Source organism: Erinaceus europaeus, chromosome 9 (genome assembly GCF_950295315.1).
Source record: "Erinaceus europaeus chromosome 9, mEriEur2.1, whole genome shotgun sequence".
Classification (NCBI taxonomy): Eukaryota; Metazoa; Chordata; class Mammalia; order Eulipotyphla; family Erinaceidae; genus Erinaceus; species Erinaceus europaeus.
The window spans coordinates 125,671,113-125,688,508 of record NC_080170.1 but is presented as its reverse complement, the minus strand read 5'-3'; the positions used below and the strand labels follow the sequence as shown (position 1 = coordinate 125,688,508).

General features: G+C 64.9%; 1 protein-coding gene across 5 annotated transcripts in view; it reads right to left on the bottom strand.

Annotated features, from left to right (window-relative positions):
- Nucleotides 1-1,868: 1,868 nt before the first annotated feature.
- SLC37A1 (solute carrier family 37 member 1) overlaps nt 1,869-17,396 on the bottom strand; it is a 34,239-nt gene continuing 18,711 nt past the window's right edge. For all 5 annotated transcript variants that reach the window (XM_060198786.1, XM_060198785.1, XM_060198783.1 and 2 more), the window contains 16 exons: nt 16,740-16,818; nt 16,013-16,148; nt 15,362-15,438; nt 14,678-14,844; nt 13,877-13,914; nt 13,376-13,456; nt 12,180-12,302; nt 11,207-11,297; nt 9,718-9,780; nt 9,334-9,419; nt 8,318-8,366; nt 7,850-7,923; nt 7,414-7,492; nt 7,033-7,130; nt 5,994-6,058; nt 1,869-2,198 (listed from right to left, as the gene is read on the bottom strand). In XM_060198786.1, coding sequence (XP_060054769.1) covers nt 2,183-2,198; nt 5,994-6,058; nt 7,033-7,130; nt 7,414-7,492; nt 7,850-7,923; nt 8,318-8,366; nt 9,334-9,419; nt 9,718-9,780; nt 11,207-11,297; nt 12,180-12,302; nt 13,376-13,456; nt 13,877-13,914; nt 14,678-14,844; nt 15,362-15,438; nt 16,013-16,148; nt 16,740-16,818 — 1,322 coding nt within the window. In that variant the 3' untranslated portion in view covers nt 1,869-2,182. The remainder of the gene's footprint in view (nt 2,199-5,993; nt 6,059-7,032; nt 7,131-7,413; nt 7,493-7,849; nt 7,924-8,317; nt 8,367-9,333; nt 9,420-9,717; nt 9,781-11,206; nt 11,298-12,179; nt 12,303-13,375; nt 13,457-13,876; nt 13,915-14,677; nt 14,845-15,361; nt 15,439-16,012; nt 16,149-16,739; nt 16,819-17,396) is intronic.

Genomic DNA, 17,396 nt, shown 5'->3' with positions numbered 1-17,396 from the left:
GAGCGACAGAGGGCCCCTGCCTCCACGGACCTGCCCACCTCCCCTCTTGTCTGTCTCCTGCCCTTGTTTCTTGGTCACTGTGGGTGGCAGTAGCAGAGCCAGGGCTGGATAGCCAGGTGGGCGGGAGCTGGGGGCCTGGGTCCCCTCCGCCTCCCCCAGGGGGACGGTCCTCAGGATCTGGGGTCCTGGGTCCCCTCCGCCGCCCCCAGGGGGATGGTCCTCAGGATCTGGGGGCCTGGGTCCCCTCTGCCTTCCCCAGGGGGATGGTCCTCAGGATCTGGGGGTCCTGGGTCCCCTCCGCCGCCCCCAGGGGGATGGTCCTCAGGATCTGGGGGGCCTGGGTCCCCTCCGCCTCCCCCAGGGGGACGGTCCTCAGGATCTGGGGGCCTGGGTCCCCTCCGCCTCCCCCAGGGGGATGGTCCTCAGGATCTGGGGGCCTGGGTCCCCTCCGCCTCCCCCAGGGGGATGGTCCTCAGGATCTGGGGGTCCTGCGTCCCCTCCGCCGCCCTCAGGGGGATGGTCCTCAGGATCTGGGGGCCTGGGTCCCCTCCGCCTCCCCCAGGGGGATGGTCCTCAGGATCTGGGGGTCCTGCGTCCCCTCCGCCGCCCTCAGGGGGATGGTCCTCAGGATCTGGGGGCCTGGGTCCCCTCTGCCTCCCCCAGGGGGACGGTTCTCAGTATCTGGGGGTCCTGGGTCCCCTCCGCCACCCCCAGGGGGATGGTCCTCAGGATCTGGGGGCCTGGGTCCTGGGTCCCCTCCGCCTCTCCCAGGGGGATGGTCCTCAGGATCTGGGGGCCTGGGTCCCCTCCGCCACCCCCAGGGGGACGGTCCTCAGGGTCTGGGGGCCTGGGTCCCCTCTGGTCCTGGGCGGCCACGTGCTCTGGGAGCCGGCAGCAGGGCGCCCTCTGGTGGCGACACAGCGCTTGGCTTTCTCAGAACAAAGAAAACAGAAGATAGGGTCTGGGGTCTGGGCCTTCCTGCGCCTGGGGGCCGCCCACCCGTGAACCCTGACTCCCGTGTGGGGGAGACCACGGCCTGCCATGGCGACGGGCGGCCGGCCGGGCTGGGGCGGAGGCTGGCGGGGCCGGGGGCCGGTGTCCAGTCTGTCACCTGGGTGTTGGCCTGACTCAGTGGGGGACCCCCTCCGGCCGCCTGCCCGTCCCGGAAGTGCACCGGACTGGGGTGCCTTGGCTCTGCTGAGTCTCGGGAGAGGGCAGGATGGGCGGCCCCTGGTGGCTCAGTGTCTGGCCGCCTTCTCTCTTCAGATAAATGGGGGTGGGGGGCGCAGGGGCGAGGGGAGTGAGGTGGGTCCCTGTCAGCTGGGGGGCCCTGGAGGTCTGATGCTGAGGCCACAGGCCTCAGTGCCCGGGGCCCCTCTGTCTGCAGCAACACAGCTCATCTGGGGGGGCGCCGGTCTTCGCCCGGGCACTGCATGCAGGCTCCACAGCACTGGGGGAGGCTCGGTGCTGTCTCTCGCTGTCGGGCCGTCAGCCCCCTCCGCTGACCACGGGACAGATGGCCGCTGGCCTTAAAGGGCAGAGGCCCAGCTGGAGAGGAGCCTTCCAGGCACGCAGCCCTGGGTTCAAGCCCCAGCAGCATGAGATAGCAGTGAGGAGACCTCACAGAGGCGATGACCCAGAGCTCGTGGGGGCTGGTGCAGCCGCAGAACGTGGGACTTGCGGACGGGGGTGGGGGTGGGGGTGGGTGGGTGGTTCTGAGCCTGTGCAGACACGGGGCTCCCTCCCTCCCCTCTACCTTCAGAGCCTCCTGCCCCCTGAGCCCCTCCCCCGACCCCAGGAGACCAGAGCAGGGGTGTGTCCGCCTCTGGCCGGGCTGGGCTTCCCGGGACCCAGAGAGGGGATCAGCCTCAGGCCTGCTCCCTTTATTCAGAGGCGGCGTCCTCCCGTAATAGACACCCGGCCAGCCGGGTGGGCGGCAGACAGAGCGCAGCCCTCCCTCCGCAGATGACGGGGGACAGCGGGCGGCTGGGGTCCCGGTGGGAGGGGCAGCGTCCCTGCATGTCCGGCCTCCTGGCTTCGGGGCCTGTCCAGCTGCCCCACTGGCCGCCTGCCCGCGGGTCCCCGTGTCCCCGATGGTGGCGTGCGCCACCTGCCTCCTCGGACGGATGGATGCTTGGATGGACAGACGAGGGAGGGATGCAGCCGTCCAGCAGCACCGAGATCACTGCTCCTTCAGCCTGGAGGGGGACAGCAGGTCACCAGCTGGCCAGGGAGGGGACAGGGACGGAGGGCCTGCAGGGAAAGTGCTGGTTCCTCAGCTCACCCGGGAGGTCCCCAGGATGGGGGTCCTATCCACAGGCCTGCAGTACGGGGTCCCTGTAGTAAGGGGTCCCTGTAGTAAGGGGGTCCCTGTAGTAAGGGGTCCCTGTAGTAAGGGGTCCCTGTAGTAAGGGGTCCTTGTAGTAAGGGGTGCCTGTAGTAAGGGGTCCCTGTAGTAAGGGGTCCCTGTAGTAAGGGGTCCCGGTAGTAAGGGTCTCTGTAGTAAGGGGTCCCTATAGTAAGGGGTCCCTGTAGTAAGGGATCCCTGTAGTAAGGGGTCCCGGTAGTAAGGGTCTCTGTAGTAAGGGGTCCCTATAGTAAGGGGTCCCTGTAGTAATGGGTCCGTGTAGTAAGGGGTCCCTGTAGTAAGCGGTCCCTGTAGTAAGGTGTCTTGTAGTAAGTGGTCCCTGTAGTAAGGGGGTCTCTGTAGTAAGGTGGTCCCTGTAGTAAGCGGTCCCTGTAGTAAGGGGGTCCCTGTAGTAAGGTAGTCCCTGTAGTAAGGGGTATCTGTAGTAATGGGTCCCTGTAGTAATGGGTCCCTGTAGTAAGGGGTCTCTGTAGTAAGGGGTGCCTGTAGTAAGGGGTCTCTGAGTTAGGGTGCCTGTAAAAAGGGGTCCCTGAAGTTACGTGTCTCTGCAGTAAGGGTTCTCTGTAGTAAGGGGTTCCTGTAGTAAGGGGTCCCTGAGTAAGTGGTGCCTCTAGTAAGGGGTCCCTGCAGTTAGGGGTCTCTGGAGTAAGGGGTCCCTGTAGTAAGGGGTCTCTGTAGTAAGGGGTCCCTGTAGTAAGGGGTCTCTGTAGTAAGGGGTCCCTGCAGTTAGGGGTCTCTGAGTAAGGGTTGCCTATAGTAAGGAGTCCCTGTAGTAAGGGGTCCCTGTAGTAAGGGGTCCCTGTAGTAAGGGGTCTCTGAGTAAGGGTGCCTGTAGTAAGGGGTCCCTTCAGTTAGGGGTCCCTGCAGTTATGGTTCCCTGCAGTAAGGGTCTCTGTAGTAAGGGGTCCCTGTAGTAAGGGGGTTCCTGTAGTAAGGGGTCTCTGTAGTAAGGGGTCTCTGTAGTAAGGGGTCCCTGTTGTAAGAGGTGTCTGTAGTAAGGGGTCCCTATAGTAAGAGGTCCCTGTAGTAAGGGGTCCCTGTAGTAAGGGGTCCCGGTAGTAAGGGTTTCTGTAGTAAGGGGTCCCTATAGTAAGGGGTCCCTGTAGTAATGGGTCCCTGTAGTAATGGGTCTGTGTAGTAAGGGGTCCCTGTAGTAAGCGGTCCCTGTAGTAAGGTGTCCGTGTAGTAAGCGGTCCCTGTAGTAAGGGGGTCTCTGTAGTAAGGGGGTCCCTGTAGTAAGCGGTCCCTGTAGTAAGGGGGTCCCTGTAGTAAGGGGTATCTGTAGTAATGGGTCCCTGTAGTAATGGGTCCCTGTAGTAAGGGGTCTCTGTAGTAAGGGGTGCCTGTAGTAAGGGGTCTCTGAGTTAGGGTGCCTGTAAAAAGGGGTCCCTGAAGTTACGTGTCTCTGCAGTAAGGGTTCTCTGTAGTAAGGGGTTCCTGTAGTAAGGGTCCCTGAGTAAGGGGTGCCTGTAGTAAGGGGTTCCTGTAGTAAGGGGTCTCTGTAGTAATGGGTCCCTGTAGTAAGGTGTCTCTGTAGTAAGGGGTCCCTGCAGTTAGGGGTCTCTGAGTAAGGGTTGCCTATAGTAAGGAGTCCCTGTAGTAAGGGGTCCCTGTAGTAAGGGGTCCCTGTAGTAAGGGGTCTCTGAGTAAGGGTGCCTGTAGTAAGGGGTCCCTTCAGTTAGGGGTCCCTGCAGTTATGGTTCCCTGCAGTAAGGGTCTCTGTAGTAAGGGATCCCTGTAGTAAGGGGGTTCCTGTAGTAAGGGGTCTCTGTAGTAAGGGGTCTCTGTAGTAAGGGGTCCCTGTTGTAAGAGGTGTCTGTAGTAAGGGGTCCCTATAGTAAGGGGTCCCTGAGTATGGGTGTCCCTATAGTAAGGGGTCTCTGAGTAAGGGGTCTCTGTAGTAAGGGGTCCCTTAGTAAGGCGTCCCGGTAGTAAGGGTATCTGTAGTAAGGGGTGCCTGTAGTAAGGGTGTCCCTGTAGTAAGGGGTCTCGGTAGTAAGGGGTCCCTGTTGTAAGAGGTGTCTGTAGTAAGGGGTCCCTATAGTAAGGGGTCCCTGAGTATGGGGTCCCTATAGTAAGGGGTCTCTGTAGTAAGTGGTCCCTTAGTAAGGCGTCCCGGTAGTAAGGGTATCTGTAGTAAGGGGTGCCTGTAGTAAGGGGGTCCCTGTAGTAAGGGGTCTCTGTAGTAAGGGGTCCCTGTAGTAAGGGTGCCTGTAGTAAGGGGTCCCTGCAGTTAGGGGTCTTTTTAGTAAGGGTGCCTGTTAAGGGTCCCTGTAGTAAGGGTCCCTGCTTATGGGAGTTGCTGCCCCTGTCAGGAAGGAGCAGGGCTCTGTCCTGCGGGTCACTAGTGTGACGTGGTGACTCACTGACCCAGGACCCAGATGGGGGGACCTTGTTTTCTCAATTTTTTCGAGGATCTGTGCGTGATAGCATGAAGACGCTGGTGACACTGGAGAGACAGAGGGACACTGTGAGTCCAGCTGGTGACAGAGGGACAGGTGGATCTGTGAGCTGGCTGGTGACAGAGGGACAGAGGGACATTGTGAGCTGGCTGGTGACAGAGGGACAGGGGGACACTGTGAGCCGACTGGTTACAGGAGGACAGAGGGATACTGTGAGCGGCTCGTGACAGGGACACTGTGAGCGGCTGGTGACAGGGACACTGTGAGCCAGCTGGTGACAGAGTGACAGAGGGACACTGTGAGCCGGCTGGTGACAGAGGGACACTCTGAGGCCAGCTGGTGACAGAGGGACACTGTGAGGCGGCTGGTGACAGGGACACTGTGAGCTGACTGGTGACAGGGACACTGTGAGCTGACTGGTGACAGAGTGACAGAGGGACACTGAGCGGCTAGTGACAGAGGGACAGAGGGACACTGTGAGCAGCTGGTGACAGAGGGACACTGTGAGGCCGGCTGGTGACAGAGGGACACTGAGCGGCTGGTGACGGGGGGACAGAGGGACACTGTGAGTGGTTGGTGACAGGGGGACAGGGGGACACTGAGGCCAGCTGGTGAGAAGGGACACTGAGCGGTTGGTGACAGGGTAACACTGAGTGGCTGGTGACAGGGACAGGGGGACACTGAGTTGCTGGTGACAGAGGGACACTGTGAGGCTGGCTGGTGACAGGGGGACACTGAGCAGCTGGTGACGGGGGGACAGAGGGACACTGTGAGCGGTTGGTGATGGGGAACAGGGGGACACTGAGGCCGGCTGGTGACAAGGGACACTGAGTGGCTGGTGACAGGGACAGGGGGACACTGAGTGGCTGGTGACAGGGACAGGGGGACACTGAGTGGCTGGTGACAGGGGGACAGGGGGACACTGAGCGGCTGGTGACATGGGGACAGGGGGACACTGAGTGGCTGGTGACAGGGGGACAGGGGGACACTGAGCGGCTGCTGACATGGGGACAGGGGGACACTGAGCAGCTGGTGACGGGGACAGGGGGACACTGAGGCCGGCTGGTGAAGGGGACAGGGGGACACTGAGGCCGGCTGGTGACAAGGGACACTGAGCGGCTGGTGACAGGGGAACACTGAGTGGCTGGTGACAGGGACAGGGGGACACTGAGTGGCTGGTGATGGGCACAGGGGGACACTGAGCAGCTGAGGATGGCACTTACGGAGACTGGTCAGTGGCGGGCAGCCTGGGGCAGCTGAGTTCCTTGTGGATGAGACGGGTCAGGAACTGTGGTGAGAAAAGACAGCTGTCACTGCCCGCAGAGACCCGTCACCACGACCGGGCCCAGCCTGTCGGGGCTGCGAGAATGGTGACGTCCCCAGCTCCAGCCCTTCCCGTCTGAGGCCCTGGGCTCCCAGGTTCAGTCCCCGGCCCCGCCGGGAGACAGCGGAACAGGGCTCTGGGCCCCTCACTGAAACAGATGAAAGCAACCCGTGGATGTGTGGCCCAGGCGGTGCTACCCCGTGAGAGGACCTGGGTTCAAGTCCTCGGCCCCTGCCTGCAGGGGGAGACTCGTGAACAGTGGGGCAGGGCTGCAGGGGTCTCTCTTCCTCTCCCCTCATCTCCCGCTATCAATAAAATGAAAAAGGAACGGGCCTTCCGCCAGCGCGGCTGTTCACAAGCCAGTGAGGTGGACACAGGAGGGTCCCTGAGCCTGGTGGGAGGCCCGGGAATCAGCCTGCGACCCCCATGTCTCCCCAGCTCCTGACTCAAGTGTCCCCGGTGTGCCAGTGCCTGGGGCTCCTGGGACCCACTTTCTCACAGACGAGAGAGAGAGAGAGAGACCCCAGCACCACTCCACCCTCCACGGAGCTCCCCCCACGTGGTGCCGGCTCTTGAACCCAGGGCCTCAGGCTGGGTTATTTTTCCTTTTCATTCGATGGGACAGAGAGAAAGTGAAAGGGGACAGTGGGTGGAGGAAGAGAAGGAGCGACAGCTGCGGCCCGCTACTCGGCTTGTGAGGCAGACTCCCTGCAGGTGGAGAGCGGGGGCTCGAACCCGGATCCTCGCCATATCCTTGCGCTTAGTACTCTGTGCACTCGGCTGCCCCTCCCCCAGGGCCTCGGGCTCCGCGAGGCGTGCGCTCCAGGGCTGAGCTGGCCAGTGAGACCAGGGAGGTGGGGCAGGGCCAGGCTCGGGCCCTCGAGAGCCGTGAGGGGCCCAGGCCGGCAGAGGCTGGACCCTGGGTTTGGGGGGCTCACCAGCAGGGCGCAGGCGTCCGCACACACCAGCATGTCAAACACCTTGCTCCAGCCCGATGGGGAGATGAGGCCGGCCAGCAGGGGCCCCAGCGCCGCCCCTGGGACACGGGGATGGGGTCACGGGGGGCCCACCCAGGGGCCACCGGCCACCGCTGCACTGATCTGACCCCGGAGCCTCCCCGGCGAGACCACCCCCCAGGTGTGGCTGCGGGGGCCTGGTGACCAGCATGCCGGTCGCTGCCCCCTCCGGCCTCTGGCGGCCCGGCCGTCACCACCTCGCTCGGTCTGTCTTTCCAGGACACGCCGCCCGAGGGGAGACCAGCTGCTCAGGCCGCAAGGCCCCCGCCCGGGGTGGCTGCCCGTGACCCCGGGACCCCATACCTACAGAGCCGGTCCCGTCGATGATGGCGGTCACTGTGGCCAGGGCGTGGGCGTTGCCCTTCAGGCTCTTGTGCGTCCCCTGCGGGAGGGGCAGGGAACGGGTGACGTGGGGTCCGGGGCAGGGGAGGGGCCCAGTGGATGCTGCACCTTGCACACGGAGGCCCTGGGTTCGAGGAGCATTCTGAACTGACCAGCAGAGCAGTGCTCGGGCCTCAGAGAAGACATCAGAAATCACCACCTAACAGGTCCTGCTTTTTGTTTTTGATATTTTTATTTATGTGTTAAATAAAATAAAATAAATAAGACAGGCCGGGGAGGGGGCTTGGGGCAGTGACCACGGCAGACAGGCCGGGGAAGAAGGCTCAGGACGGCCAAGAAGCACAAGCCGTGGGGTGGGGACACTCTGGGACCGGCACGGGGTGGGGTGGGGGCTCACCAGATCGGTGGAGACGGCAGTGGTGATGAGGGCGTAGGGCCCACTGACCAGGGCCCCCGTGAGCAGCAGCATGGCTGTGGGGACGGACACAGCTCAGGACGGAGCCCCAGGGATGGCCCCGCCGGTTTGGCCAGAATCCCCACAGCAGGGTCACCCACCTGCATCCGTCCCCCAGGCTCAGGGGCCGCCCCCTCCACCACGGAGGGCTGCCCCAGGACCCTTGGGAGGACGCCAGGCCCATTTCTGGACCCTGGTCCCCTCCACCCTCTGCTCCTGGGTCCTCACAGAAGTTTCTGGACAGAGGGGCTCGGGGACCGTGTGGCCGGCTCTCAGCTCCTGCCCCGGGGCCCCTGCTGGTCGAGAGGAGCCTCCAGGTGGAGCCTGGCTTCTGTTCCCAGGGCCCCGCTCCCCACCCAGAGGGACCCGGACACCCAGCTCCCAAGACCTGAGATGGGTGGTCAGACTCACCAACCGTGGCCTCCAGCCCTGCTCTGCTGACCGTGGAGAAGACACAGAGCTGGGGGGGGGGGCGAGGGGTAAGACTGAGCCCCACAGGGAACCACCATCACAGCCCCACTGCCCGGGAACCTGCCTCACAGCCCCACAGCCCGGGAACCTGCATCACAGCCTGGGAATCTGCATCACAGCCCCACTGCCCGGGAACCTGCATCACAGCCCTACTGCCCAGGGAACCACCATCACAGCCCCACAGCCCGGGAACCTGCATCACAGCCCCACTGCCCGGGAATCTGCATCACAGTCCCACTGCTCAGGGAACCTGCATCACAGCCCCACAGCCCGGGAACCTGCATCACAGCCCCACTGCCCGGGAATCTGCATCACAGCCCCACTGCTCAGGGAACCTGCATCACAGCCCCACAGCCCGGGAATCTGCATCACAGCCCCACTGCCCAGGGAACCTGCATCACAGCCCCACAGCCCGGGAACCTGCACCACAGCCCCACTACCCGGGAATCTGCATCACAGCCCCACTGCTCAGGGAACCTGCATCACAGCCCCACAGCCCGGGAACCTGCATCACAGTCCCACTGCCCGGGAATCTGCATCACAGCCCCACTGCCCAGGGAACCTGCATCACAGCCCCACAGCCCGGGAGCCTGCATCACAGCCCCACTGCCCGGGAATCTGCATCACAGCCCCACTGCCCAGGGAACCTGCATCACAGCCCCACAGCCCGGGAACCTGCATCACAGCCCCACTGCCCGGGAACCTGCATCACAGCCCCACTGCCCGGGAACCTGCATCACAGTCCAGGAATCTGCATCACAGCCCCACTGCCTGGGCACCTGCATCACAGCCCGGGCACCTGCAAAGCCTAGCAGAAACCCCTTGGACAGCCACCCTACAGAACCATGGCCACGCAGGAGCTGGTCTCACGCAGAGAGGAAACGGAGGCAGAGGGTAGAGCCCAGCATGGAGTGGGGAGGGGCCGCGTCCTGGACAGGGCCTGGGTCAGGGCTCACCGTGGGCACAGCCAGCAGCAGCATCAGCCCGCAGGTGGCCGCCCTCTTCTCTAGCCGATCTGAGACCACGCCGGCCAGGACCCCGCCTGTGGGTGGGTGGGGGTCAGGAGCCTGGGCCCGTGGGCTGGGCCTGGGTGACCCCTGGGCACAGGGGTGTGAGAGTGAGGGTTGCACGGTCAGGCCCGGCAGGTGAGGGCCCTTACCTGCCACCCGCCTCGGGGGGGGGGTGTCTTTCACGGTCCCTCTCTGTCCTCAGAGGACACTGGGATGTCCCCAAAGGGGTCACATGGCAGTCCTGGGCCCATGTCGGGGGGAAGGCCCTTCACTGCCCCTTCACTGCCCAGCAGAGGCCCCGAGGACAGCACTGGGGGAGGGGACACTCACCGAAGATGCCGCCCACATCAAAGAGGGTGGACAGCTCGCCGGCCCTCTGGGCATCCAGGTGATCTGTGGCAGGACGGTGGGGTCACTGAGGGGCGGCCAGGTGACAGGCACCAGTGACACACACACGCACACACGCACACACACGCGCACACACACGCACACATGCACGCACGCACACACGCACGCACGCACGCACACACACGTGCGCACACACACATGCACGCACACACACTCACACACAGACACACACTCACGCACACACGTACACACGTGAACACACACCCACACCCACACACACGCGTGCACACACATTCACACGCACGCACACACCCCCACACACATACACACACTCACACACACACGTGCACACATACACACACACACACATGCACGCTCGCACGCACGCTGCTGTCGGGAAGGTGGGAGTGGACAGACCAGAGGACATGCCCGGGACAGCTGGACAGATGGCCGCAGGACGGGGGACAGGGCGAGAGGGCGGGCCGAGGACGCATCCCTCTAAGGCCGCGCCTTCCTCTGTGCCATCCCTGCGCCCACCTACAGGCCTTGGCCGGCCTGCGTGGAGGGTCTGGGCCCCCTTGGCACCCAGCCTAGGCCTGTGTGAGCTCTGCACCCCGGGACCCCCAAGGCCCAGGGCCCCTCTGCCACACCCCCAGAGCACCTGCTGCCTCTACCTCCCCTCACACCCGGGTCCGGGGTCCTGGGGCAGAGTCTGGCCCCTCGCTCTCCCCCTGCGTGGTCAGGGAGCCCGCTTCGGTGTCACAGTCTGGCCGCAGCGTCCTTGGCGGCCGGGAGACAGCTGTCCCCCCTCCCGCAGACGCCATTTCTAGGCACGTGGCTCCCGGGACTCCACTCTGCTCCCCAACGGGGCCGGGCGGCCTGGCCTGTTTCGGCAGAGGCTGCCCCAGAACTGAGCCCTGGGAGCCCGCCGGCCCTTCCCACACGGCGAGGATGCCCCTGCTATGCCCGGGGCTCTGTCCTGAGGTGGCAGCCAGCCGGTGGCCAGAGGACGAGGATGAGGACGTGGCTCAGGCCGCCGAGGCCTTCCTCCTCCCCTGCCTCCTTGCCAGCCTCTCATTACTGTTGTTGTTGTTATTATATGCCCTCCAGGGTTATCTCTGGGGCTTGGTGCCAGCACCGAGAATCCACTATTTCTGGAGGCCATTTTTCCATTTTATTGGACAGGACAGAGAGAAATGGAGAGAGGAAGGGAAGACAGAGAGGGGGAGAGAAAGACAGACACCTGCAGACCTGCTTCACCGCCTGGGAAGCGACTCCCCTGCAGGTGGGGAGCCGGGGGCTCGAACCCAGGTCCTCATACGGGTCCTTGCACTTAGTACTTTGTGTGCTTAACCGGGCGCACCACCGCTAGGCCCCTTTGTTGTTACGTCCACCTGAGCAGAGCCGCGCCCTGAGGCGCCGGGGTCCAGCCTGGCCCGTGCCCCCGCCCCAGCCCCGCTCCCAGACTCACCCACGCTGGTGATGTAGAGTGGCAGCCAGAACAGGAAAGTGTAGCTGACCAGCTTGGCGAACAGCAGGCACAGGGAGAACTCCACCACGCCCTGCGGGGAGGGGTCCTGGGCTTCCCGTGGACAGCAGCGGCCCCCCCCACTGCCTCCCCGTGTCCCCAGCAGTCACCCCGTCTGCACGTCGGCCAGCGGCCCCAAGGTCCAGCCCATCCCGACCCCACACGGGGCCCCACACAGAGGACACCAGGCCCCACCCAGACACCAGGCCCCAGTCTGCTTCCAGCCTTCCCCATGCCGGCAGACCCCCCCCCCCCTCCGACACAGGACCACCCTCCCTGGGGCTGCACGGTGGGGAGTGTGGGCGCCACAGTGGCCAGGTGTGTGGGTAGGTGAGGCTGTCTCTACTCTCTTTGCTCTCTCTTTTTAATGATTTTTAAAATTTTTTATTTATTGGGTAGAGACAGAGAAATTGAGAGGGAAGGGGAGACAGAGAGAGAGAGAGAGAGACAGAGAGACACCTGCAGCCCTGCTTCAGCACTTGTGAAGCTTCCCCAGGTGGGGACCAGGGGCTTGAACCCGGGTCCTTGTGCACTGTGACATGTGCACTCAACCAGGTGTGCCACCACGTGGCGTCTCTCGGCATTCAGTTGCTCAGTGGAGACGACAGGCCCCGAACCACGGCAGACCGTGAGAGAGCCCAGTAGGCGCTGTGGCCCTCCCGTGGTCCCGAGGCCACCGGGCCACTACGACCGGCTCAGCCCAGGACCCCGACCCCTGGCCACCCAGTCGGGCCCCTCTGCCAGATTTGTCTCCCTCCCCAGTGCCCCGTGGATGGGGGACCAGGCCAGGGCCTCGGTCTGTGGCACTGGGGGCAGGGGGAGAGACAGGGGCCCTGTCCCCGCTCCACCACCACGAAGCTCCCGTGCCAGGCTGGAACCCGGGCCCCGCGTAGCAAGGCCCCGCCCGAGTACTCACGGGGATCCTCAGGGCCCCCAGGAAGCTGATGGCCGCGCCGCCCTCGGCCGGGAGGATGACCACGTGGTTCTGCTGGACGGGCCGCCTCCCGTCGGACGGCAGCAAGAGCTGCATCTCGGGGTCCTGGGGGGGTCACAGCTGTAGCCGCTGCCACGGGACTCGCACCCGAGCTTCGCACCCAGGGGCCGGGGGCCATGAGGAGCCTGAGCCCTCAGGACGCCGCTCTCTGTGGTGTGAAAGCCAAGTGCATTTTTCTGCAGTCGCAGGGAGCGGGGGGGGGGCACCTGGTAGAGTGCTCACAGCACAGTGCTCAAGGGCCCGGGTTCAAGCCCCCGGCCCCCACCTGATGGGTGGGAGGCCTCAAGCAGGAGCAGCTGGGCAGGGCTGCAGGTCTCTCTCTCTGTCTCTATCTCCTTTCTCTCTCATCGGCCCTCTGTCCTATCAGTAATGCCGCTAGAATAGCCGTCTGCAGGCCTAGACTGCAGTCCGGCTGAATAACAAACAAGGTTCCAAACCGCATTTCGCCGAAGGCTCGAGGCAGCTCTGACTTGCACTTGGGCATAGGGCTTGACGGCCGAGGCCCCAGGGCCCTGGGTTCGGCCCCCGGCACCAGCTTATGCCAGAGCTGAGCAGGCCCTGGGAGACAATGCAGCCTCGTCAACACCCCTGTGGACTGTGGTCGGGGGGAGGAGGCTCAGTGGGTAAAGCGCTGGACTCTCCGGCAGGAAGTCCTGAGTTCAGTGCCTGCAGCACACGGACCAGAGTGACTGATGCCTTTCTCTCTCTCCTCCTGGCTTTCTCATGAGTGAATAGATAAAATCTAAAACCAAAACAAAACCCCGAGAACCAAGGCCATGTCTGGTGAATTTCCAGGTTCCTTCCAGGCCTCTGAGTGCCCCAGGCTGGGGAGGGGGAGTCAGCGCTGGGCCTGGGGGCTGTGAAGGCCCCTCCTCCCCGTGAGGAAGGGCGGGCTGGAGGCCCGGCTGCCCTGCCCTGGTCATCCCTGTGCCCCGCGGTCCAGAAGAGGGCGGCCCCTCCGCCTGCCGGGGCAGTAAGTGTGCCCAGCCCGCTGCCCACGGCGCCTCTGTGCTGCCCCTCCCCACCTGTGCCCCCAGCACTCAGGACGCCGCTGCCAGCCAGCCCTGCCCACAGGGAGGACACACAGGGGAGCTGGCTGCGGCCTCCCGCCCACTCACCAGGGACTTGCTCTTGGGGTCGTTCCGCACCGACTTCTGCAGCCGGAACCGCTGGGTGTTGTTCTCACAGGCCTTTGGGTGCTATGGGTGGGGGTGGGGGTGGGCGTCAGTCAGGGGCATCCTGACTCCATAGGAGATGGGGTAGGGGTGGGGGGACTCCTCAGCAAAAGAACCGCCCATGGTGTCTGTTTAGCTGCTGTGTTCTCTGGGGAGAGAGAGAAAGAAAAAGAGAGAGACAGAGGAAGGGGGAGAGAGGGAGAGAGGGGGAAGGGAGAGGGAGACAGAGGGAGAGAGAGACAACTGCAGTGTCCTCCACTGTGGTGGGGCTGGACTTGAACCCGGGACCCATGTGGCAGAGCAGCTCACAGAGCTGCCCCTCCATGGAGGCCTGGCTCCCCACAGGGCACCAAGCTGCCTCCTGGGGCCTCAGCCCTGTGTGACCCTGCCTGCTGGAGGCTCCTGCCCCCGGCACCCACGGGTGGCCCTGAAGACGAGTCTTACCGCTGCCAGCATGGCGGTGCAGGCGATGTCCCTGGGGTCTGAAACACATCGATCAGTGTGAGGGCCGCGCCCTACCCCCGGGCCGGTCACCGTCACACCCGCCCTCTGCTGCCCGCCCTCCCCAGGGGGCCCAGAGGACACGGAGGCTGCCTGTCGGGGGCCTCCAACAATGTGCCTTCCTGGGGGAGCCGGCCCCTGACACAGGGCGCCGGGAGGGGGCTTCTGGGCCCAGATGCCTGCCTCAAGCCCCCACAAGGTGCCTTTGTCCTGTGAGCAGGGAGCAGGGAGGCCGTGTGCCGAGCCACAGGGGTGGCAGTCTCTCACCCGCCCGGCCCCACCCTCTGTCCGGCAGGGCCCACCATGGGGGCCGGCTGAGGGGTGCAGGGCCCTGGGGTGCTGGTCTGCGAGCAGGAAGTGGCTGGTGGCCAGGGGACAGGTGGGTGAAGGCCATCCGGGGGCTCCCGGCGACACGACCCCCTCATCTCCCTCACTGGCTGGGCCGTTTGACATGTGGGTCCCTGGGGCCCAGGGCAGACCCCCACCCCAGCTGCCCTGCTGTGACGCGGTCTCCTGTTCCCCGTCCCCAGCAGAGGGCAGGCTCGGACCTGGGACTCCTGTCTGGGTGGTGCCAGGAGCTGAAATTTGTCAGTCACCCTGGAGGCCAGGCCAGCAGGTGGGCATCCAGGCCTGGGGCCGTGGGGGCTCTGGCAGGGGCAGGGGGAAGGGCCCTCCCGCGGGCACTGGGGACCCAGCAGGGACGGGGAAGGCTGACGGGTGGGGGTGCGGGAGGAGGGCACTCACGCTCCACGAGGAAGAGAAAGCACACCAGCCCCATGGTGGCCACCACGGCGCCCGGAACGACAAAGGACAGGCCCCAGCAACTGGACACCCAGTAGCCGGCGATGAGGGAGCCCAGAATGTTGCCCATGGACGTGTGCGAGTTCCAGAGGCCCAAGATGAGGCCGCGCCTGCCAAACACGGCTGCTGGGGGGGCCTCCTGGGGGCCGCCCTCCACGCCCACTGTGGGGCCCCTGCTTCCCTCACCCATGGTAGGGGCCTTCCTGGGGGCCGCCTCCCTGTGCCACTGGGGAGAACTTCAGGATGGGGAGGGACGTGCGGGCAGACGGTCCCGGGACACCCTGCCAGCACAGGCTTCCTGGGCACCTGCCACCTGGCTGAGGAGGGGCTCTGGGTGGCGAGGTGCTGGCCCCTTGTGGTGTCTCCTTCCTGGGCTACCCCTACCCCCACCCTCCTGCCCCCGCTGTGGGTCACACAGGCATCACTGGAGGTGACCTGGGCTGGGAGGGGGTCACACTTCTGTGCCCAGCCAGCACCCCCTGGATCCCCGGGGGCAGTACCCAGCCCCCCACCCCAGGTCACCAGGGGCAGTGCCCAGCCCTCCACCCCCAGGTCACCCAGCCCCCCCAGGTCACCAGGGGCAGTGCCCAGCCCTCCACCCCCAGGTCACCAAGGGGCTGGGCTCACCTCCCTTTCCCAAACCAGTTCCCCAGGCAGGTGACCACGCTGGGCCAGCCGGTGGTCTGCACGAGGCCATTGAGGATCTGGGAGGCAGGAGAGGGGCATGGGGGTGGGCAGGCTGGGGGCTCAGGGGTGTGTCCTGGCTCTGTCCCTCAGGAGGGGACCACAGCCTCCAGGTGCCCAGTTATTTCAGCTGGGGGGCATCCAGCGGGCACAGCCGGCCCCCAGCTGCCAGACCTGCATCTTAGACACTCACATGGGCAAGTTAGTAAAAGAGGAGACAGTCGGGGAGGTCTCGGAGTCAGAGAGAGGGGAGGGAAGGGGGTCACAGTCAGAGGTGAGGCCACCCCACAGTGGCCACCAGCCACTTGGCTTCCTGGTCTCTGAGCCACCAGTGAGTGAGCTGGTGCTTCTGGGAAGGGCAGTCCTCTTGCTTTCTTTCTGGGTGAGACCCCCGTCCATGTCCCCTGAAGCCCCCTGTCCATGTCCCCTGGAGCCCGTCTATGTCCCCTAGAGCCCCCCATCCATGTCCCCTGGAGCCTGTCTGTGTCCCCTGGAGCCCCCCGTCCATGTCCCCTGGAGCCCCCCGTCTGTGTCCCCTGGAGCCCCCGTCCGTGTCACCTGGAGCCTCAGTCCGGTTGCCCGAGGCCAGCTCACCTGTGCGACCATGTAGAAGCCCAGGCTGTGCACATCGTAGAAGTAGCCCAGGCCGAAGAGGGCAGTGAAGGCCCCGCTGGCCAGCATCCCACAGGTGAGGTAGAGCCGGATGGGCAGACGCTCCCCTATGATGCCGCTGGGGGCAGGGCTGTCGTGGGTGCCGGCGCAGGGCGCAGGGCCACCCACACACTCCCCTGCTATGCTGAGCCCGGGTCCCAGGATTCTTAGACATCCCACCACCCAGGGGCCTCTCCTGACCAGATGACTTTCTAGTCACCACAAGGTGAAGGCTCACTGTCTGCACACGGCCCTGCTCCTGGGGGCCACTGGGAGAGAGGAGAGAGAGAAGGGAGAGAGAGGAGAGAGAGAGGAGAGAGAGAGAGGGAGAGGAGAGAGAGGGAGAGGAGAGGAGAGAGAGAGAGGGAGAGGAGAGGAGAGAGAGAGGAGAGAGAGAGTAGGAGAGAGAGGAGAGAGAGGAGAGAGAGAGAGAGAGAGAGAGAGAGAGGGGAGAGCGCCTGCTCCCAGAGTGCCCTGGGGCTAGTGCCACCCGCCCGCCATGGCCGCCAAGCTTCAGCACCCAAACCCCAGCCAGGCCCGGGGTGGGCGGGCGGCGATCACAGGGCCCAGAACGTTCTAGAGGGAGGCCGTCCCGGGCCAGGCCGGGGGTGACGCCGCAGCCGAGAGCTGGCGCCCCGCGTGCCCCGCGCTCCGGAGTGTGGGCGCCCACCTGAGGTACATGCCCACGGCGTAGGCGCACAGAAAGGCGTAGTCCAGGGCGCCCAGCAGCTGCTGGTAGTTCTCCTGGTCTGCGGGGACGAGGCCGGGCCCATGGGTGACACAGGGACATGGGGCCGGGGGGGGGGGGCGGTTCTCGGCACAGGACGCTGGGTGTCAGGGCCGGGGCGAGAAGTGGGGGGCCCGGCTGCGGGATGGCCGCACAGCTCCACTGGATTCCTACCAAGGGCAACACAGCTCCCCGTCCCGGCTTCACACCCCCCCAAACACATGGGGTCAGGGAGTCGGGGCGTCGGGGCATCAGGGAGTCAGGGCATCAGGGTGTCAGGGCGTCATGGCATCAGGGTGTCAGGGCATCAGGGCAGCAGGGCGTCAGGATGTCAGGGTGTCAGGGCATCAGGGCGTCAGGGTGTCAGGGCAGCAGGGCGTCAGGGCATCAGGGTGTCAGGGTGTCATGGCGTCAGGGTGGGAAGAGGCTCGGGGTTCCTCAGGGTCACCCGTCCAGTCCAGCCCCTCCCTCACTCAGGACTGGCGTCTCCCTGCTCCCGGGAGCCCTGCCCCCGCTGGACACAGTGACAGTGACTGCGGTGACTCTGGGGACACTGCTGGCCCCTCCTCCAGTCAGCCCTCCTGGGGGTCAGCAGAGGGG